Source organism: Microcebus murinus, chromosome 22 (genome assembly GCF_040939455.1).
Source record: "Microcebus murinus isolate Inina chromosome 22, M.murinus_Inina_mat1.0, whole genome shotgun sequence".
In the NCBI taxonomy this organism is placed as follows: Eukaryota; Metazoa; Chordata; class Mammalia; order Primates; family Cheirogaleidae; genus Microcebus; species Microcebus murinus.
In genome coordinates, this window is record NC_134125.1 from 8,057,681 (window position 1) to 8,080,000 (window position 22,320).

Consider the following 22,320-nt stretch of genomic DNA (forward strand, 5'->3'; position numbering starts at 1 on the left):
CCTGTCCTGTGCGCAGCGCGCCTTGGGGAGGCCCAGGCGGGCGCCTGCAAGTCAGGTCCGCAGCTTCGGGCGGCTCAGAAACCCCAGCGGAAGCCCGCGAGGGGCGTGTGGAGCCGTGAGGTCAAGGGGCCGGGCGGCAGGAGGGGCGGCCCGGAGCCCCAGCGGGGCAAAGCGCAGGCAGGCGGCCGGCCGGCGGGGCTGCCCGGCGCGGGTGTTCCGGCGATGTGTGGCGCTGAAGCGGCGGCGGCGGGAGCAGCGGCGGCGGCGGCGGCGGCAGGCTCGGCTTCGCGGCGGTGCCGGCGGCGGAGGCGGAGGCGCAGGCTCTTCCTGGGGTCCTGGCGAGCCCGAGCCTAAGCGGCGGCCCTGCAAGGTCCCTGCACAGCGCCCCGATCCGGGGCCCTCCCCGTCCGGCCCTGCCCCGAGAGCTTTCCTCCCCGGCCGGGAATGAGGCTGGGAGGCGGCCGCGCTGGGCTCAGCACAAAGGCTTGTCCTCAGGGGCCGCCGCCTCCGCTGCCTCTGCTGCCGCCCGCCTAGAACCACCCGCCGAAGCTGAACCGGCGCCAGAGCCCTCGTCCCCGCCGGTCCCCAGGGGAGGCTGCTGCTGCCCGTCCCCTCGAGGCCCAGAGGCCCTAGCTCCGAGCCCTTTGCTCTCTCGGCAGCGGGGGGACCGGGCAGCCGCGCAGCCTTTGCCGCTCCCGGCTTTGGGGGCACTGCGGAGCATGTCCGAGGAGAGTGACATGGAGAAAGCCATCAAGGTAAGGAGGTGCTCCCTCTTCCCCTGCTTTGTCCTGTGGCATTCCTCACCGCTCTAGCTTCAGAAAGCAGGGACAATATGGGTGATAGGTTCGAGTTGGCCAATTAATTTGTTTCTATTTATAGTAGAGGCAGGGTCTTGCTCTTACTCAGGCTGGTTTCCAACTCCTGACCTCGAGCAATCCACCCGCCTCGGCCTCCCAGAGTGCTAGGATTACAGGCGTGAGCCACCATGCCTGGCCTCTAAGCTTGTTTTATACACTTGCACATCCACTGAGCAGAAGCTCTGTTTTTATCTCTGAACTTAGCCTGGTGTCTGGCACATACTAACTGCTTAATGAGTGTGTATTACATGAGCAATTACATGAGTAACTATTCCCCTATGCTAATAATCAGAATTCTAGTGCTAAACAAATCAATTTGAAAGTTTCACAGATTTTGGCCTGATTTCTTTCTTTCTTTCTTTCTAAGGTCTGTAGTTGGTTTCCTATTTTACCTGTGGAACTTTGCAAAAAATGAATGACTATCACAATTTAAACATGACTTTCTTTTTTTTTTTTTTTTTTTAAGACAGAGTCTCGCTTTGTTGCCCTGGCTGGAGTGAGTGCCGTGGCGTCAGCCTAGCTCACAGCAACCTCAATCTCCTGGGCTCAAGCAGTCCTGCCTCAGCCTCCCAAGTAGCTGGGACTACAGGCATGCGCCACCATGCCCTGCTAATTTTTTCTATATATTAGTTGGCCAATTAATTTCTTTCTATTTATAGTATAGACAGGGTCTTGCTCTTGCTCTGGCTAGTTTCGAATTCCTGACCCTCGAGCAATACACCCGCCTCAGCCTCCCAGAGTGCTAGGATTATAGGTGTGAGCCACCGTGCCAGGCCTAAACATGACTTTCTTATCTAAAAAAAAAAAAAAGTATATAGCAACAGAAGCTCGAAATGCAGTGATGCTAGAAATTCCATTAAAACTTTCAGGCCGGGCGCTATGGCTCACGCATGTAATCCTAGCTCTTGGGAGGCCGAGGCGGGCGGATTGCTCAAGGTCAGGAGTTCGAAACCAGCCTGAGCAAGAGCGAGACCCCGTCTCTACTATAAAATAGAAAGAAATTAATTGGCCAACTGATATATATATAAAAATTAGCCGGGCATGGTGGCGCATGCCTGTAGTCCCAGCTACCCGGGAGGCTGAGGCAGAAGGATCACTCGAGCCCAGGAGTTTGAGGTTGCTGTGAGCTAGGCTGACGCCATGGCACTCACTCTAGCCTGGGCAACAAAGCGAGACTCTGTCTCAAAAAAAAAAAAAAAAAAAAAAAAACTTTCATTAACCACTTCAGTACGAGCATCTACTATAGTGGACAGCCACAGATGGACCCGCACAGCCCAGCATCAACTATAGTCGACAGCCACAGATGAGCGCGCACAGCGACTTTAGCTGACAGCCGTGATATGACTTTTCTGATTTTTCATTTATCAAAATAAAATTGTGAACATTTAAAAATAATGTAATGAAAACATACATGTATATGTTACCTATTCTGATTTACATTACAAATAAAGCTGCCTGTAAAGTAAAACAAGCTTTCAGTACTTTAAAGCTTTTCTCATCACACGAGCAAAACGGATTCATCGTCAATGCACAGCACAGACTATCGTGTGGACTATGAGTGCTGGCTGTGGGCAAGGTTTTGAGGCCGGTGAGCGCCGTACAGAAGTAGACAGAAGTGGTTAAACATGCCGAGCACTGTGGCTCACACCTGTAATCCTAGCACTCTGGGAGGCCGAGGTGGGAGGATCGCTAAAGGTAAGGAGTTCGAAACCAGCCTGAGCAAGAGGGAGACCCCCATCTCTACCATAAATAGAAAGAAATTAATTGGCCAGCTAAAAATACATAGAAAAATTAGCCCGGCATGGTCGCATATGTCTGTAGTCCCAGCTACTCAGGAGGCTGAGGCAGAAGGATTACTTGAGCCCAGGAGTTTGAGGTTGCAGCAAGCTAAGCTGATGCCACGGCACTCTAGCCTGGGCAGTAGAGTGAGACTTGTCTCAAAAAATAAATAAATAAATAAATAAAACAAATAAAAAATAATAAAACTTTCATTAAACTGTAGAGGCTCTATGCTAAACTATTGAAAGTTATTTATAAAAAATATAGCTATAGGCCAGGCGTGGTGGCTCATGCCTGTAATCCTAGCACTCTGGGAGGCTGAGGTGGGCGGATTGCTCAAGGTCAGGAGTTCGAAACCAGCCTGAGCAAGAGCGAGACCCTGTCTCTACTATAAATAGAAAGAAATTAATTGGCCAACTAATATATATAGAAAAAATTAGCAAGACATGGTGGTAGATGCCTGTAGTCCCAGCTACTCTGGAGGCTGAGGCGGGATTATTGCTTGAGCCCAGGAGTTTGAGGTTGCTGTGAGCTAGGCTGACCCCACGGCACTCACCCTAGCCTGGGCAACAAAGTGAGACTCTGTCTCAAAAAGAATAAATAAATAAATATATAGCTATATAATGAATGTGGCAGAATACCTCTGTTCTCAAGTGATAGTGAAAACAGGCATAAACTAGGATGTAAACAGTCAATGAGGAAGGCTGTTTAAGACAGAAAAGCCTGTCTATGTGAAAGAGAAGAGGGCTCATTAAAGTAACTAACACATTAAATTTGATCAGTTAGTAAACTATAAGGAAGGAAATTAGGCCAGAAAATCAAGCACAAACCAGATTCTAAAGACCTTATAAGTCAGAAAGGAATCTGGATTTTATTCCAATGGCAATACAGTTTCTAAGCAAAAGTATGACATTACATTTTTTTTTGGCCGGGCACGGTGGCTCACGCCTGTAATCCTAGCACTCTGGGAGGCCGAGGTGGGTGGATCATTTGAGCTCAGGAGTTTGAGACCAGCCTGAGCAACAGTGAGACCCCAACTAAAAATAGAAAGAAATTAGCTGGACAACTAAAATATATATATAGAAAAAATTAGCCAGGCGTGGTGGCACATGCCTATAGTCCCAGCTACTCGGTAGGCTGAGGCAGAAGAATCGCTTGAGCCCAGGAGTTTGAGGTTGCTCTGAGCTAGGCTGATGCCATGGCACTCTAATCCGGGCAACAGAGTGAGATTCTGTCTCAAAAAATAAATAAATAATTTTTGTTTTGTAAAAAGATAATCTGATTGCTGTGTGCAGAAAGTGTGAGCAAAGAACAATAGAGATCATTTAGGGAGGGAATGGAGAGTGACTGTTATGGGGCATGGATTCTGGGGTCATGAAAACGTTCTACAATTGATTGTGGTGATGTTTGCACAACTCTGTGAATATACTAAAGACTTCTGAATTATAAACTTCAATGGGTGAACTGTATGGTATAAGAATTATAGCTCAATAAAGCAGTTATTTTAAAAAAAAAAAGTATATATGTACTCAAAATGGTGCTATTGCAAATCAGGTACTTACAGCCAGGCATGGTGGCTCATGCCCGTAATCCTAGCATTTTGGGGAGGCTGAGGCAGGAGGATCGCTTGAGCCCAGGAGTTTGAGGTTGCAGTGAGCGATGGTACACTGCAGTCTGGCCAAGGCGACAAGAGCAAGAATCTGTCTCAAAAAAAAAAAAGAAAGAAAAGAAAAGAAAATTAGATATTTACTATGATATTTACTCTTCTTTTATTTGCACTTTTAAGTCTAAATGTATTCAGTTTTGCCAACAATTTGATCAACTTGTTCAGGACCAGAGGTCTCTGCAGGCATACGAACACATATCTGAGCAGTCTTTCTGGAATCTCAGTAAATACATTTGACCATTGTAGCAAAGAGGCATTTAGTAGTTGAAGGATTTTCAAAGAATATCTTCCTCCCATACTCCCTAAAGAGCATTGATTGTCTACTCAAATGTACCTTGTAGATGAGCTGAATAATCTTTTTATCCTAAAGTCAGTCTTTGCTTCCTTGTTAGAAAACAATGTCTAACCGAGTCATTTAGACAGAAGCCCTATAAAACACAAAGCTCCACTTTTCAGATTCTCTTAGAAGATGAGATGGTGAGTGATGGGTCTTTTGTTGTCCCATCTCTGCTTAAATTTTCACCTTTTTTTTTTTTTTGAGACAGAGTCTTACTGTGTTGCCTGGGCTAGAGTGCCCTGGCATCAGCCTAGTTCACAGCAACCTCAAACTCCTGGGCTCAGGCCATCATCCTGCCTCAGCCTCTCAAGTAGCTGGGACTACAGGCATGGGCCACCATGCCCGGCTAATTTATATTTATTTATTTATTTATTTATTTATTTATTTATTTATTTATTTATTTATTTATTTATTTATTTATTTATACATACATACATACATACATACATACATGCATACATACATACAGAGTCTCACTCTGTTGCTCGGGCTAGAGCGAGTGCCATGGCATCAGCCTAGTTCACAGCAACCTCAAACTCCTGGGCTCAGCCTCCCGAGTAGCTGGGATTACAGGCATGCACCACCATGCCCAGCTAATTTTTTCTATATATTTTTAGTTGGCCAATTAATTTCTTTCTATTTTTAATAGAGACGGGGTGTCTCACTCTTGCTCAGGCTGGTTTCGAACTCCTGACCTTGAGTGATCCTCCCGCCTCTGGCCTCTCAGAGTACTAGGATTACAGGTGTGAGCCACCATGGCTGGCCAAATTTTCACCTTTTTAACTGGGGAATAATTTTCTGCTTTCTCCATTTTTTTTATTTTAATAGGAAACTTCCATTTTAGAAGAATACAATATCAATTGGACTCAGAAGCTAGGAGCTGGAATTAGTGGTCCAGTTAGGTAAGAGACCCATGTGGGAGTATGGCAAGAGCAACTATGGCAAAGTTGCTCTTAAGAAGGGCCATTTGAAATACATCTTGAATTAAAAGCATCAGGTGTGCCAGATTTGAGATATAGCCTTAATTTAAAGTAGAGGTTTTTATGTTAAGCTTTTTCTTACACATTTAGAAATATGGTCAAATGATCAAGTCACATGGTCTATAATATGGAGTCATTTAAGATGTCAAGACTATAGGAGTCTTGACACCTGTGAGAGTCACCTGTAGCCAGCAGAGGCCCTCATTTCTTCACTAGCCCCCAGCAGGGAGGTGAAGGTTACAAGAGCTGAGGCCTGGGCACTGGCAGCTGGCGAGGCAGTGTGCTGCTTTGCCTTGCCATCTCCTGGCAAGTTTGTTCTGATGCACCTGGACATACCTTGATTAGAAGTACAAATCTCAAAAAATAGACTTCTTAAATTTCACTGTAACATAAATGATCTCTGATTGACTTTTTTCTACAAATCTAGAGTCTGTGTGAAGAAATCTACCCAAGAGCGATTTGCACTGAAAATTCTTCTTGATCGTCCAAAAGCTCGAAATGAGGTATGGTCTTTTATTGCCTTGACTTGCCTAAATATTTGAAGTGTCTAAGAATTGTTATTTTTACGGCAGCTTCCTGGAGAGAATACAGAGATGCATAAAGAATTTTATGTCTTGGCCGGGCATGGTGACTCACGCCTGTAATCCTAGCACTCTGAGAGGCCGAGGTGGGAGGATCGCTCAAGGTCAGGAGTTTGAGACCAGCCTGAGCAACAGCAAGTCCCCGTCTCTACTAAAAATAGAAAAGAAATTAATTGGACAACTAAAAAAACATAGAAAAAATAATTAGCTGGGCATGGTGGCACATGCCTGTAGTCCCAGCTACTCGGGAGGCTGAGGCAGGAGGATCACCTGAGCCCAGGAGTTTGAGGTTACTGTGAGCTAGGCTAACGCCACAGCACTCTAACCAGAGCAACAGAATGAGACTCTGTCTCAAAAAAAAAAAAAAAAAAATTTATGTCTATCCTTCTCTCTCTTTCCTATTCATTTTACTATTATATAGTAGTCCTATGCTTGTTAGTACCAAAGACCATTAGTAGAGTCTTACTTCCTTTCAGCCACCTCTTGTTCTTTTTTAATTAATGTGATTCTTGTACCTTGATGTATTCAGATTTACTTTAATTTTTGCTTATTGAAAAAGGTACTTGAAGTATGGAGATAAAGTAGTATAAGGAAGGGTAAGGTGATATCTGTAGAAAGTGATGATGCAGGAGGACTGAGAATGTGTTTCTAGTTTTTAAAAATATACATTGGTTTTAAATTATCTGGATGTGGTGACATGCTAGTAACACATGCAATGAAGTATTTATTCTTTTCTTAAAGAAATGTGAATAATTTCTGAAATGAGTTATTTGCCAAATATTTCATTTGCTAATAGATAAGACAGTAGGAAGTAAATCTGTTGGTGAAGTTTTTACTCATGTAAAGAGCATTGAGGAGATGATCTGTGTATGAAAACACTGGTTTTTTTGTGTGTTTGCTTTTTAACATTCCAGGTGATAAGGTTTTTACTGTAATAGGGTTATCCCCTTGACCTGCTGTGGTCAGATTTTGAGGGGAAGTTTGGAGAGAAAATGTTGGTATCCTCTACATACAGAAACATTTCCTCTGTTTTCTTTAAGGTACGTCTGCACATGATGTGTGCTACACACCCAAATATAGTTCAGATTATTGAAGTGTTTGCTAACAGTGTACAGTTTCCTCATGAGTCCAGCCCCAGGTAAGACTACACGGGATCATCTTCACATGCCCCTATGTAGGCCAACTTGTAGTGGATTCTTCCTCTTTTTCATATGCTGTCTTCCCCTTCCTCTCTTCTTCCTCTCCCCCTGCTCCTTCCATCTCCCTCTCTTTGTATTTTGGAAAATTTCAAACACTTGTAAAAGTTGGCAGAATTATGTAATAAATCCCCAAGTACTCAACACCCAACCTGTACAGTTATTTCATGGCCAGTCTTGTTTCATGTATACCCCTACCCACTCTCCAGGCACCTCTGGTTATTTTGATTACTTTCTCACTTAAAAAAAACACTTAATGCGGAATTTAAACAGATTCTATTTGAAATCAGTGAAAGGATCCAAAATGTTATCCTAGGCAAAAGTGTTAAAAGCTGATAAAACAAAAAGCCCTTCTTGCTTAGTTTGACTTTCCTTTTAAAGGATGAAATCAACATTTTTTTTAACTCATAAATGTTTGGCAAGCACATTGGGTGGTGGTCTAAGTCTCCTCAAGGGAATTCAGACTTGGTTTGTTTTGGGGAAACTGAGATGTAAATGTGTCATCATAGCAATGGGATCAGCATATGTAAAAATATTCTGAGTTTACAAAGGAGAGGAGCTAGCTGCTAACTACAGTCTGGGAGGTGAGGTGTCTCACTGAGGCTATGTGGACAGTAGGACTTGAAGGAAGGGTAGGAATTTTCCAGGTGGAAAAGGAAGATAAAATTTTAAAAACAAATGGGAAATCAAATGATTATTTTTCATGACTGTGCTCTGTTGGTGAAAGCATTTGGATGGAAGCTATAAGCATTTATATTAGAGAATGGTAACCATATATCAAAGATTTTTTTTTTTTTTTTTTGATAACTTGAGAATTTTTGCTCTTATTTAGTAGCTGTGTTACCCTGGACTTAGGAAGTGATTACTTTGTAGATGAGTTATCTTTAGGTCAGCTTCTTGATGTTTTGGGCTTTTTTTGTTTGTTTTTTGGGTTTTTTTTTTTAACTTAACAAAATCAAATGCTTTCAAACAGGGCTCGACTCTTAATTGTAATGGAGATGATGGAAGGGGGAGAGCTATTTCACAGAATCAGCCAGCACCGGCACTTTACAGAGAAGCAAGCCAGCCAAGTAACAAAGCAGGCAAGTTAACCCCTTGTACCAAAATGCCAACAGTGTTGGTTAACAAGCAATTTCATTGGGGGGGAATAAAAGACAGCTTAAAGAAAAGCTCTGTTTGACTTCTCATTGCCTGCTTTGTTATGTAATCAGAAAAGATGTTTTGACAAGAGAAATGTGACCCCCTTATATACTTGGGGGGTGAGGACTGTGTTCTCTATCTATTGTCAACTGTTTCCTGAGGCTACTATGAGATTTTAAATAAACTCTGGAAAGAAAGTGATCTTAACTCCTTTGTAGACTGTAGGTATCTTTAGGCAAGTACCTTCTAAGCACTATTATTGGACTTTGAGATAAAATGCTGCTGTTACCACCTGAAAGATTATAAGCTATAAAAATATATTCTAAGATAATAGAGCATAAGGTGCTTCTTACATATGAGTCACCTTTCTCTCATTTCTTCAGATTTTAATAGTATCCTAAGATTTTGTAATTTTGGGTTATTCCTAGTTACATACTACTTTGTATCACATTTTACTGTTAGAGACATGATTTATGTTATAAACAATACTAGAAGTCCAGTCATATCTTGTGGAGATGAAAAGCCAAACTCTCAAGGCTTATGTTCATTCCATGCAAAGAAAAGCAGGAAGCATAGCCCAAAGTCTTAATAAAAAGTTCTTCCAGCCTGGACACAGTGGCTCATGCCTGTAATCCTAGCACTCTGAGAGGCTGAAGTGGGAGGATTACTTGAGCTCAGGTGTTCGGGACCAGTCTGAGCAAGAGTGAGACCCCGTCTCTACTAAAATAGAAAAATTAGCCAGGTGTCATGACGAGTACCTGCAGTCCTGCTGAGGTAGGAGAATTGCTTGAGCCTAGGAGTTTGAGGTTGCAATGAGCTATAATGATGCTACTGAAATCTACCTGGAGTGACAGAGCGAGACTGTGTCTCAAAAAAAAAAGTTCCTCCAAATTTTCCATGATCCTCAAACATTTTTGGATGCCTCCTTTCTGGTAGAAGGAACTGATATTAGGATTGCTGAGAAAATTCCATACTGAGAGTTGAAGAACAGATAGAATCTGTTCTGTTTAATTTTTAAAATTACATCTTTCATTTTTCAAATATGAGGACTAAAGTTTGAGCTCTGATAATCTTCTAGAAAACAGAACCCTTCAAATCCACACAAATAGGGAACACTTTCAACAAGTAGAGTGAGCAAATTGGAACATCATTTGGAAAAATCCAAACAGCTGATTTCTTGAAGGCAGAGCTTGATGTTCATCTCCCTAGACAGTGCAGATCTCTTCTGAGCCAGGCAATCCTGCCTGTCGCCTTGCTGTGGGCAACCCATACCTACTGAAGGTCACTCAGCTTACTGTTTCCTCTGCAAGTGCCTGTCACACCTCAGATGAATGAAAGTGTGAGCATTTTATTTTTCCTTTTCCTTATGGGATTTACCCATCAGTTTATTCTTAACAAAGAATTGGTATAGTATCATATTTTTCTTTTTGTTTAACAAAATACAGGATTTAGTTAAAATAAGCTCAATTCATTTCTATTTCTTGGTACCCCAAGTCTTAATTTCTGCTTTAAAATTGAAACAAAACAGTCTTACATGACTTACGGAAGGCCTGTTTTTTTAATATCATGAATTCTCTGCACCAGGGATAGTAAAGAATGGGCTTTTCTAAGAGGTGGTTGCTTCACTTTGTCTTTTTCCAGATAGCTTTGGCTCTACAGCACTGTCACTTGTTAAACATCGCACACAGAGACCTCAAGCCTGAAAATCTGCTTTTCAAGGATAACTCTTTGGTGAGAAGACTTGCTTTTCTGCATTTAGTGCTGCCACTCTTAACATAGTTCAGGAGTAGGTGTATTTGGAGTGCTCTGAATCCATGGTGAAGATGCTTTAGGCCAGTGGTCCCCAACCTTTTTGGCACCAGGAACCGGTTTCATGGAAGACAATTTTTCCACTGATAGGGGTTGGGGGAGTATATTTTGGGGTGATTACATTTATTGTGCAGTCAAACCTCTCCGCTAATGACAGTCTGTATCTGCAGCTGCTCTCCAGTGCTAGCATCACCACCTTAGTTCCACCTGAGATCATCAGGCATTCAGTTCTCATAGGGAGTATGCAACCTACATCCCTTGCATACGCAGTTAACAGTAGGGTTTGCGCTCCTGTGCTGGTGCTACTGCTGATCTGACAGGAGGCAGAACTTAGGTGGTGATGTGAGTGATGGGGAACAGCTGTAAATACAGATGAAGCTTCCCTGGCTTGCCCAACACTCACCTCCTGCTGTGCACCTGTTTCCTAACAGGCCACGGACTAGGACTAGTCCTTGGCCCAGGGCTTGGGGACCACAGCTTAGGCCACAGTGCTTCATACAGCTTATTTCTTCCACTTGTTCACTTGTAGAGGCTCAAAGAAATTATAGCATACTCCTGGCATTCATAATTTTGGATGATACTGATATGTATTTGTGGGATTTATGATTTTGGATATTGTTTGGAGGGCTGTTGGGAAGGGACAGGAATCTATATGCTGTTATATATTACCTTGAAACTTGATAGTTTGATTTGCTGTTAACCCTGATAAGATGTGTTTTCCCCTTCAGGTCTGTGCCCTGCTCCTTGTCTCACCAGATAAGTTGCTCTGGTTGTCGTAAAACTTACTGCTGATGTTAAGCGTTAGGCAGTATCCTGGATTGATGAGAGGTGATAGGCCCATAGAGTGAAGGAGTAGTAGGCCAAGACCTTGCTTGATTTTAGTGCTGCTTGTACAAGTTATAAAACAGGGCTAGTTATGTGAGTGGGTAGAGATTCCTTACTTCTATATTACTAAGAATGATTCCTCAGTAGGAATCATCATCTCCAGACCTAGGGACATATTACTCATAGGCTTGGGTCTCAGCCAGAAACCATAAAAGCTCAGGGTCACATGTCTGGCACCTGGATTTTCCTTTAATGTTTACTGAGAACTCTGGAGCAGTGACTCCCATTTGTTTTATTTCAGGATGCTCCAGTGAAGTTGTGTGACTTTGGATTTGCCAAAATTGACCAAGGTGATTTGATGACACCCCAGTTCACCCCTTATTATGTAGCACCTCAGGTAAGTATATGCTGTCTCTCTCCTAAAATGTGTCACCAAGCTGCCTATAGGAACTCATGTTCCTTCTATTTTACAGCATAAGTAGGCATGTATTACAGAATGGGAGGTGAGAGAACTTGCTTCAGAAACCTTAAGATTACTTTATTTGATGTATACATTTTATTCTTTTAAAATCACCTTTATTGATATATGATTTAGAGGTATGATTTACATACAATAAGATAATAAAATATATCTACTTCAAGTATAGTTTGATGATTGGAGTGGTTTTTTTGAGACAGAGTCTCACTCTATCACCCTACCTAGAGTGCAGTGTCATTATTATAGCTCCCTGCAACCTCAAACTCTTGGGCTCAAGTGATCCTCCTGCCTCAGCCTCCTGAGTAGCTGGGTCTACAGGTGTACACCACCACACTCAGCTAATTTTCTGGTGTTTTGTAAAGAGGAGGTCTCACTCTTCCTAAGATTGGTCTTGAACTCTTGACCTCAAGCAGTCTTCCTGCCTTGGCCTCCCAAAGTGCTAGGATTACAGGTGTAAGCCACTTCATCGGCCAGTTTGATGAGTTCTGATGAATGCATATCCAGTATGACTACCACAGTGAAGATGCAGAACATTTGCATCACTTCACAAATTCCCTTATGCCCCTTTGCAGTTAATCCCTTTTCAACTTAACCCGTGGCCCCAGGCAACCACTGATCTGCTTTCTGTCTTTTTTTTTTTTTTTTTTTTTTGAGACAGAGTCTCGCTTGTTGCCCAGGCTAGAGTGAGTGCCGTGGCATCAGCCTAGCTCACAGCAACCTCAAACTCCTGGGCTTAAGCAATCCTGCTGCCTCAGCCTCCCGAGTAGCTGGGACTACAGGCATGCGCCACCATGCCCGGCTAATTTTTTTTTTATATATATATTAGTTGGCCAATTAATTTCTTTCTATTTATAGTAGAGATGGGGTCTCACTCTTGCTCAGGCTGGTTTCGAACTCCTGACCTCGAGCAATCCACTCTCCTCGGCCTCCCAGAGTGCTAGGATTATAGGCGTGAGCCACTGTGCCCGTCCTCAAAATATTTTTTATAGCCTGTGCTTTTGGTTTTCTATGTTAAAAATCTCAATTTGACTCAAGATCACAACAATTTTTCTCCTGTGTTTTCTTCTAGAAGTTTTATATAGTTTTAGGTTTTATATTTGGGTTTGTAATCTATTTTGTATTTTGTATTTTATATTTGGGTCTGTAATTTATTTTATACAATGTATAAGGTATGGATCCAAGTTTATTTTTTAGCATTTGGATATCTAGTTGTTCCAGCACCATTTGTTGAAAGGCTATCTCTTCTCTGCTGCATTACTTCTTAGCCTTTGTCAAAAATTAGTTGAACATATGTGTGGCTTATTTCTGAACTCTGTTCTGTTCAGCTAATCTGTTTGTCTGTCTTTACCCTATTTACTACAATGTCTTGATTACTGTACCTTTATAATAATTGTTGAAATCAGGTCGTGTTAGCCCTCCAACTTTGTTCTTTTTCAGAGTTGTTTTGGCTATGCTGATTTCTTTGCATTTCTATATGAACTTTAGAATCAATTGTTGATTTCTACAAAAAAGCCCACTGGGATTTGGAGTGGGATTGTTTTAGAGCTGTCATTCAATTTGGAGGTGCTGACATTTTAACAATATTGAGCCTTCTGACCCATGAATAAGCTACATCATTCCATTTAATTTTGTCTCATAATTTTACTCAGCAATATTTGTGTAATTTTCAGTGTATAGGTCTCTCACATCTTTTTTTAGATTTATTTATTTATTTACTTTTTTTTTTTTTTTTTTTTTTTTTTGAGGCAGAGTCTCACTCTGTTGCCCAGGGTAGAGTGCCATGGTGTCAGCTTAGCTCACAGCAACCTCAAACTCCTGGGCTCAAGCAATCCTTCTGCCTCAGCATCCTGAGTATCTGGGACTACAGGCACGTGCAACCATGCCCGGCTAATATTTATATATATATATATTTTTTTTTTTTTTTAGTTGTCCAGATAATTTCTTTCTATTTTTAGTAGAAAGAGGGTCTCACTCTTGGTCAGGCTGGTTTTGAACTACTGACCTTTGAACAATCCACTTGCCTTGGCCTCCCAGAGTGCTAGGATTACATAGGTTTCTTTTATTTATTTATTTATTTTTGAGACAGAGCTTTTTTGCCCAGGCTAGAGTGAGAGCGGTGGCATCAACCTAGCTCACAGCAACTTCAAACTTCTGGGCTCAAGTGATCCTTCTGCCTCAGCCTCCCAAGTAGCTGGGACTACAGGCATGCGCTACCATGCCCAGCTAATTTTTCTATATATATTAGTTTGCCAATTAATTTGTTTCTATTTTTAGTGGAGACGGGGTCTCGCTCTTGCTCAGGCTGGTTTCAAACTCCTGACCTCGAGCAATCCACCTGCCTCGGCCTCCCAGAGTGCTAGGATTACAGGCGTGAGCCACCGCGCCCGGCCCTCATTTATTCTTAATGTTTAATATTTTTTATGCTGTTGTAAATTGTATAGTTTATTTTTCAGGTGTAATTAATTTACTTTACTGTTCCTATATGACAGCCACAGCTGGAGCCTGGCTCCTCAGAGACTCTGGTGTAGGTTTTTATAAGATGATCAGTGAATTTCTATTAGGTGAGATAGCTATAGGTCTTGGAGATGACATCAAAGGGCATCTTGGCAATGTTGCCCAAGATGGCAGTGCAGCCCCTGTAGCAGTTGTCAACATCTTCTGTACCAAGGCAGTATGACTGAGTCTAGGTGTAGGGATGAAGTGCCCTGGCACAGAGTCTTAGCTAACATCCTGTCCTCTTCCAAGGAATAGTGTGGGGTTACCAGTATTGTCTCCCCCACCTCCCCACAAGAGTCCCTCATAGTGACAGTAGAAAGCTCTGCCAGGATGATGGCCCCAGAGATGGTGACTGCCTCCTTAGAAAGTGCTTAACACCTAGACTGACATGACTGTTATAGTGTCTGTTGGTAACAGATGCCTTGAACCTGATCTGCTGGCCAGTTTCAGTCTTCTTTTGCAAAGGCATAAAGAATTTCTCCTGGAAAAAGTCAATGATCCCACACTCCTTGATTGGCACGAAAAAGAGGTAAATCTCCTACAGGTACTAGATCTTCATGTCCTTGACTTCGGCATTTCTGTAGCTGATTGATAAATCACTGGTTTTAAGAAGAAAAAAGGTTTCTGGAAATGGTGTTTATGTGGAGTTTTTCTTTTTCTCCAGTTGTTAATTGTAGGTTATCTACCTTCTTCAGCTTTCTAGTAGTCTATTTCAAGTTGCAGGTCATTGGTGGTGTGATTTTCAGTAAATTGTCCCCTTTGGTGCAATTCTCAACAGGTACTAGAGGCGCAGAGAAGACACCAGAAGGAGAAGTCTGGCATCATACCTACCTCACCAACACCATACACTTATAACAAGGTAGGGGAAAAGATACTTATCTTAACTTGGTGGAGGTAGCCCCTCTCCTCCTGTGAGGTGTTTGTGGCCCTCTGGGAATATGACTGATTTCATTCTTACCCCTTAACATTCTTGTCCCAAAGACTGGTAGCAGCCAGACTTTCAGAAAAGTATTTGGAATTCAAGTTTTTGTTTGAAATCGGAAATCAGGTTCCCTGTTAGCTTTTGCAGTAGGAAGTATGGGCTATGATCACCTATTAGGTTATTTATTTGGCTAGCTGTACAGTCCACTGACCACACTGAAAAGGCATGATTGGCTTACTATTTTTAGGTACCATTCTTTCTTACCCCATAAAATACCCAACTTAGAAAAGTATCCAATACATATAATAAGAGCTCTTGAATGTTACTTGGTACTACCATGGTTCTTAGCCTGTAGCCCACATATCAAGGTGTAGAGCCTCTTGAAACAGGTTCTAGAGTCACCCAGTAGTTCAGAAAAAATGTACAGCTACTTGGGTTCTTGAGGCTGGATGTAGATGATAGAGAAGGAGCTGAGGGCCATAAAATGGGGCAGTAGGTTATGGCTTTACCACTCTTCAGCTGCATGACAATCGTGAGGTCACTTAGTTTCATTCCTGATAGGGGACCTAAGAGATGGCACAATCTGAAAAGTAAAGGATTTAAGTGCCCTTTTCACCTCTCTAATTTTATAAGGTGATTATGTTCTAGAGCATGGGTCATGTCATCCACAGTGGCCACTAGTATGATGCTAAAACATGGGCAAGTGCCTGAGTGACCTCATTTTCCAGGCTTCTCTTCGAGCAGCACACAGCTGTGGTGTAAGGGGGAGTATGGGGCCCCAGTGGCAGGCTTATAGGGCTGCCCTTCTCAGGCAGACACCTCTTTTGTCCCACAGTTCAAGAGAGGCTTGAATTGAAGTTTCTTTGGGTCCAGTTTCCATGGCAGGTGGAGCTGCATTTAACTAAAATAGGAGTCATTTTTTAATTAGTAATCATGTGGTGATTGTAGGCCATGGAATTACCTTAATACCTGCAGACATGCTAGTTGGTGGCAGTTTTCTTTCTTTTATAATATCTTTCCCCAGAGTGGTGTATGTTCTTGCAGATGGGCTTAGTGAGTCTTTCTTCTTTCTTGGCCAAAGGAAGGCTTTTTTTTTTTTTATTTTATTTTTTTTTATTTTTTTTTTATTTTTTTCCTGGCAATAGACTGATGGAAGGAAGGCTTTTTTAGACCTCATGTTCTTTTCTATAGGGCAGGTGTCCTCAAACTATGGCCCTTGGGCCACATGCTGCCCACAGAAGACATTTATCCAGCCCGCTGGGTGTTTTTGCCACTGCTGCCTGTCCTGCTTAGCAGCCGACTCGTCCCAGGCCCACAGTGCGCACTCTCCAACGGTCTGAGGGACGGTGAACTGGCTGGCCCCCTTTTTAAAATGTTTGAGGACCCCTGCTCTAGGGCCTCTCCCTGTTCTATGTCAAACTGCTTTAGGCCTTTACAAAATGATTTATATTATATTATGAGATCAGCCTACATGTGTCTTAGCTGCTTTGTTTCTGCACATGTTTCACAATCTATCAGCTAGTTTATATCTACTATTTCTCTTACTGGAGGCAAAGTAACCTATACCTGTACCCAAGGATCAGATAGGTGCTTAGGCCTAAGCAGTGAGAATAAAATGACTATTTTATCCCAGACAGGCCTTATATAATGGTGTGCATATATATAGTGTTGGTGGCATATAAAAATTATGGAGAGAAAGGTTAAATTCTCCTAAGACTTCCTTAAACTTTCCCAGTCTCTATTAAGTGATTCTTAGAGATATTATTAGCCTGTATATGCCAGGGACTATTCCTGGTCCTGTTATGGGGACTTTATTTTGGGGTCCTGCATCTGCTATGTATAACCACTTTCTTTTTTGCTTTCAGAGCTGTGACTTGTGGTCCCTAGGAGTGATTATTTATGTGATGCTGTGCGGATACCCTCCTTTTTACTCCAAACACCACAGCCGGACTATCCCAAAGGATATGCGAAGAAAGATCATGACAGGCAGTTTTGAGTTCCCAGAGGAAGAGTGGAGTCAGATTTCGGAGATGGCCAAAGATGTTGTGAGGAAGTGAGTCTGAGGACTGCTGGGTGGGGAGGCCAAGGTGGTGGAGCTCAAGGAAATGCTAGGTAGAGAAAAGTCATTGGTTTCACAGGTAGGCTTCTTCATATTTTCATATCACAGAAATCTTGTCTCTGGAGCCTGAGGTGAGAGTTCTCAGTTTCCACACCTCAGTGAAAATGAGCTTTTCCCCCTCCTGTTTTATCCCTAGACTTTGTCTCCAGGGTTGTGAACCTAGGTCCCTCTGTAGCCAGTCTCTGTGGGCATTAGATCATGACCCCAAATTGTAAACTTCTGGTGGGCGCTCCTTAAGCCAGCATGCCATTTGGTGCAGACATGGTGCTAAGAACTGAACTGGGTTGCTGAGATCATGATCATGATGACATGTTTGGCTTCTCATTCCTTGGATTCTATGAGTATGTAGTTGGGTCAGGCTTGGACCCCACCCTCTAGCCTTCCTACTGCCAGTTGGTTGCTTTGACAAAGATTAAGGTGGGAATATTTAGTAAGATTAGGGGTAGTGAGCAGGAGAGGGAGGGTTGACATTCAGAGTCCTTTGGTAGCTGGAGGACTAGATAACAAGTCAGACTTAAATTTGAGCTTTATTTGCTTCTTTTGCCTGTGGCCTTGGACACCATTCCTGTGTTCTCACTGCTTGGTTTTCCCTGAGCAGTTTCTACTTTGTTGTCTCAGTTTCTTCATCTGTACTGGGATGAAGATAAATGTTAAAGGGGCAGAACCTGGGGACTATCCCAGACAGCACAGCCATTTCTCCATGGAGGTTACTCTCTTTTAAAAGTCAGCTCGCCGTGCGAGGTGGCTCACGCCTATAATCCTAGCACTCTGGGAGGCCGAGGCGGGCGGATTGCTTGAGGTCAGGAGTTCGAAACCAGCCTGAGCAAGAGCGAGACCCCGTCTCTATTATAAATAGAAAGAAATTAATTGGCCAACAAATATATACAGAAAAAATTAGCTGGGCGTGGTGGCGCATGCCTGTAGTCCCAGCTACTTGGGAGGCTGAGGCAGTAAGATCGCTCGAGCCCAGGAGTTTGAGGTTTCTGTGAGCTAGGCTGACACCACGGCACTCACTCTAGCCTGGGCAACAAAGCGAGACTCTGTCTCAAAAAAAAAAAAAAAAAAAAAATCAGCTTGTCCTATTGATTAGGTGGCCTGTGTGCTATAAAGAGGGACTGTTTTCTAAAATATACAAGTAAAAGTTTTTAGGAGTAGGGGCAATGTTTAAATCACCACCTGTCTTCACATGCTATTTCATGCTCTAGTCCTAGCTACTCAACCCAAACCTTACTATCCTAAGATTTGGTTCTTTGTCAGTTTTCTGTAGAACATATTTCTTTCCCTGGAGCAACATTGATTATTATCTTTCAGCTTTGGGATTCTTTTCTAAGTAATCCTTTCTTTAGAAATCTGAAGCTGTTTGTTCAGAATGATCCAGAAGAAGGTTGCAGACAACCTAAAGAAGCAATTAGCCATGTTGTCCTGACCCTAACATTTGTAATGAGAGGAGATGGAGTTGGAAGGGGCAGAGTAGGGGGGACATGCTGACATCAGTTAGGAACTGCATCAGTAGGAATGGATGAGATGTGAAGAAGTGTGATCCAAAAGCAGATAATGCAGAAACAATACATTAGGCTTAGAAGGAAATGTTATCCCCTTTTCAGAGACTCTAGGTTTTTAGCTTTTAAATATCTCTGGAATAGTGAGTTCATTCATGTCCTACCATATGGTGACATCTGAAAGGTTTATCATTGGTAGTAACCTGCTTTTCCACAACCTTTACAGTCACTATCAGATAAAATAGCACTTTGCGTTCCTTCTAGAAGTTAGAGTCCATTGTCCCAGAAACCTCAATATGGAGAATCATGATCTCAGGAACTATGTGCCATATGTAGGATTTCCTTATTGAGCCCTAGAATTCAGTCTGAATCTTCACTAGATTAAACCTCTTCCTATCATTTTTATCTTATTTTGTCTAGCATAGAAAGGACTACCTCAAACCACAATACTCTGGCAGGGCACGGTGGCTCACGCCTGTAATCCTAGCACTCTGGGAGGCCAAGGTAGGCGGATTGCTTGAGGTCAGGAGTTCAAAACCAGCCTGAGCAAGAGCAAGACCCCGTCTCTACTATAAATAGAAAGAAATTAATTGGCCAACTAATATATATAGAAAAAATTAGCCGGGCATGGTGGCGCATGCCTGTAGTCCCAGCTACTCAGGAGGCTGAGGCAGTAGGATTGCTTGAGCCCAGGAGTTTGAGGCTAGGCTGACGCCATGGCACTCACTCTAGCCTGGGTAACAAAGTGAGACTCTGTCTCAAAAAAAAACCAAAAAACAAAAAAACCCACAATACTCCCACAAGTGGTTGGGACTAAAATTCCACCCATACCCTGCAGGTGGAAAGCCCAGACTTGCAGAATTTGGTAAAAGTCACAAGAAGCCAAAGCTCTTTAGAGCCAAATCCAGAAACTTCCTATGGCTTCTTGGGAGCAACTGTTCATGACAACCCTGGTGGAATTTTCTCCACAGGCTCCTGAAAGTCAAACCAGAGGAAAGACTCACCATTGAGGGAGTGTTGGACCACCCCTGGCTCAACTCGACTGAGGCCCTGGATAACGTGCTACCCTCTGCTCAACTGATGATGGATAAGGTTCTGAATGATGCTTATTTTGTTGGCTGAAAAGGCTGTGTTGAGAAGGAATGCTGGGGTCTGCCTCAGTGAAGGGTTAAAGGGAAAACAATGCAGAGCATGCAGAATCATCTCTGGTTTCCTGAGAATCAGGATCCAAAATAAAAAATTTCTTCCATAAAACACGAGATCAAGGCCTGGTAAATATACACCAAGGGGACACTCAAAGGAATATCCTCCATATTTGTGCTATAGGTTGGGGGCACAGAATGGTATGAGATACACTCTCTTCCCCCAAGTTTAAACAAGACCATTTGGGAAGGCAAAGCCAATAAACATAAAACCAAGAGGGAACATTTCAGACATCAGAGCTTTGCATGTTAAATTTTCTGTAAATGCCGTGGGGATTCAGAAAAAGAGCACATCTTTAAAGAGGTAAAAGATTTGCCTAAAGAGAAGGCAAAACCTCTCAAATTTATTAACTATCTACTGTGTGGCAGCATCTGAGCTCTTTCACATGTTCAGGCATGAGCTGTCCTTGAAGAATTTGAGTAGACAATATAAGTGCTCAAGTGCTATCAATAATGTAAGCAAAGGACTTAAAAGAAAAAACGATATGGCTTCACTAATGGCAAGTTGGTGAAATGAGTCTGACGGCAGGGTTTGCATCTAGAGGGGTTTAAGTTTTAGTGGGATATAACTGAGAGGCCCTGGTAGACTTTTGAGAAGAGATTTGCTAGTGGGAAGGTATTTAGTGATGGTCAACCAGACTTGCAGACTTGACATCCTAAGATTTCTGCAGTAATCTAGAAGCTTGAAGGTAGCTCTGGAAGCAGAGAAATAGAGATTAATGAATAAGCTTAATATTTTTTAAGACAAATGTCTACAGTTTTTGATGACTGGCTAGGTTTAAGGGTTCAGTGGGTGTCTTATCTGGTGATATCGACAAATCAGGAAGGAGGCTGGTTTAGATGAAGTCTCTTAGGTTCTAGATATTATTTGAGGTGGCAGAGGGACATTCAAATGAATGAGACATGGAACATGGGACTAGAGTGTGGCTGAAAGGTCCAGGCAGTGATACAGACTTGAGTGTTCCCAGCTTTGAAGAGATGGGGTTGAAGTATGAGAAAGAATAAGCAAATGGGGAAAAAAGAATGCCAAGTTTAGCAGGAGCATGGGAGAGAAAGGAAAGCTGGAGAAAAGGAGTTCTCTGTTATCCCTTTGATTTGTGGGTTGTTGTTTTCCTGTTTTAAATATGCCCCATAGTCCAGAAATGGTTTGGTCAGTCCACAATCCAAAGGGATTATTTAGATCCTAGTTGTCAGCAAATAGGGTTTACAGTGTGGCATTCCTCAAGATCTTTGAAATAAGGAGATAAGATTACCTTCTGGAATTACTTAAATATCAGTCCAAAATGAAGCCAAATCTGGACATAGAGAATCTTCTTCATGAGAAGAAGTGGCTGACAGGCCTGTAAGATAAAATTGCACTGAATTGTGTGTTCCCATTTCTAAAGAAATCATGATCAGGATGTGGAGTAGTCAATTTTGGAATCACAGAAAAGTGGCCTCATAGACAGATGCTGAATAGCGTCCATCCAGACCCAGGAGCCTGAGCTCATAACCTTGCACTGTTTCTGTCTTTTTGGTTGGGTCATTATTGATGAGATAGATGCAAAGATACAAGAGGGTACAACCAGGGCCTGCTATGAGTATACAGTGCCCTTAAATGAGTTTGAATTCTTCCTGATCTAACTGCCTGCTCACCAAGGAACTACTTTTGAAAGATGTCAAATTTTGTTATGAAAATCCAGAAAACAGAGGTATTACAATAAAAAGCAGAAGTTCCCCCTCAATCCCCTGCCAGCCTCACACCTCAGAGTTGAGGTAATCTATGGCTTGATTTATCCTTTCTGATCTTTTTCTGGGGAGACCTCACTCACATAGACACATATACGCAGGTACACACATACAGTTAGTTCATTTTTTAAATACAAAAATGAGATCATACCATTCTTATGAAGCGTTTTGTTGATTTGGTTTGCTGATAGTGAGAGCACACACTGTTCACAAAGACACAGACTTTGAGAGTTCCAGACTCCATGACAGCTATTTTTCATGTAAATTGACTGGCTTATAAATCAGGTTGTGGCCTCAATTCATGAGGGTCTGCCCCTCAGGCTAGGCTGTCCTCACCATGTGAAATGGTCAGGATTCTGAGCCATCAGTGCTGAGGGGACTGTCTATACTTTGGAGGCAGTGAGTAAATGCCAGTCTGTGGGGCTTCTTGAGTGGCAGCCTGTCAGCCTTATCCCCGGATGCACATATTTGCCTCTCCTCACACTTGGCCTTGTCAGTGGCTGTGAGCATAAGCCTTGTTAGTATTTCTCACTTGCATTTCTATTCCTGATCCAGGAAGAAAGGCCAGCTGTTATGCGGCCTTTGGTTGGCTTGGTGTTCCCTGGGCCCTCCTGATCCATGGGGAAGAATCTCTGTCTTATCAAAATTTATATACACTTCAGCATAAGATTGAAATTGGCTTCTTAGTACTGTACTTTGAGCTTCT

At 42.6% G+C, this 22,320-nt stretch overlaps 2 protein-coding genes across 5 annotated transcripts in view; one reads left to right on the plus strand and one right to left on the minus strand.

The window, feature by feature from the left end:
• Positions 1–121: 121 nt before the first annotated feature.
• Positions 122–889, minus strand: LOC142863466 (putative uncharacterized protein encoded by MAPKAPK5-AS1). Its single transcript, XM_075996568.1, is given in 1 exon segment — positions 122–889. A coding segment is annotated over 1 exon segment (630 nt). The 5' UTR covers positions 752–889.
• The window catches only part of MAPKAPK5 (MAPK activated protein kinase 5), a 26,756-nt gene continuing 5,061 nt past the window's right edge, over positions 626–22,320 (plus strand). For 2 of the 4 annotated variants that reach the window (XM_020282933.2, XM_020282934.2), the window contains exons 1-10: positions 626–755; positions 5,468–5,541; positions 6,047–6,122; positions 7,241–7,338; positions 8,370–8,478; positions 10,178–10,267; positions 11,472–11,567; positions 14,923–15,003; positions 16,932–17,119; positions 19,656–19,776. In XM_020282933.2, the coding sequence (XP_020138522.1) occupies positions 720–755; positions 5,468–5,541; positions 6,047–6,122; positions 7,241–7,338; positions 8,370–8,478; positions 10,178–10,267; positions 11,472–11,567; positions 14,923–15,003; positions 16,932–17,119; positions 19,656–19,776 (969 nt within the window). In that variant the 5' untranslated portion in view covers positions 626–719. The remainder of the gene's footprint in view (positions 756–5,467; positions 5,542–6,046; positions 6,123–7,240; positions 7,339–8,369; positions 8,479–10,177; positions 10,268–11,471; positions 11,568–14,922; positions 15,004–16,931; positions 17,120–19,655; positions 19,777–22,320) is intronic. The other 2 variants (XM_075996567.1, XM_075996566.1) reach the window with 2 other exon arrangements.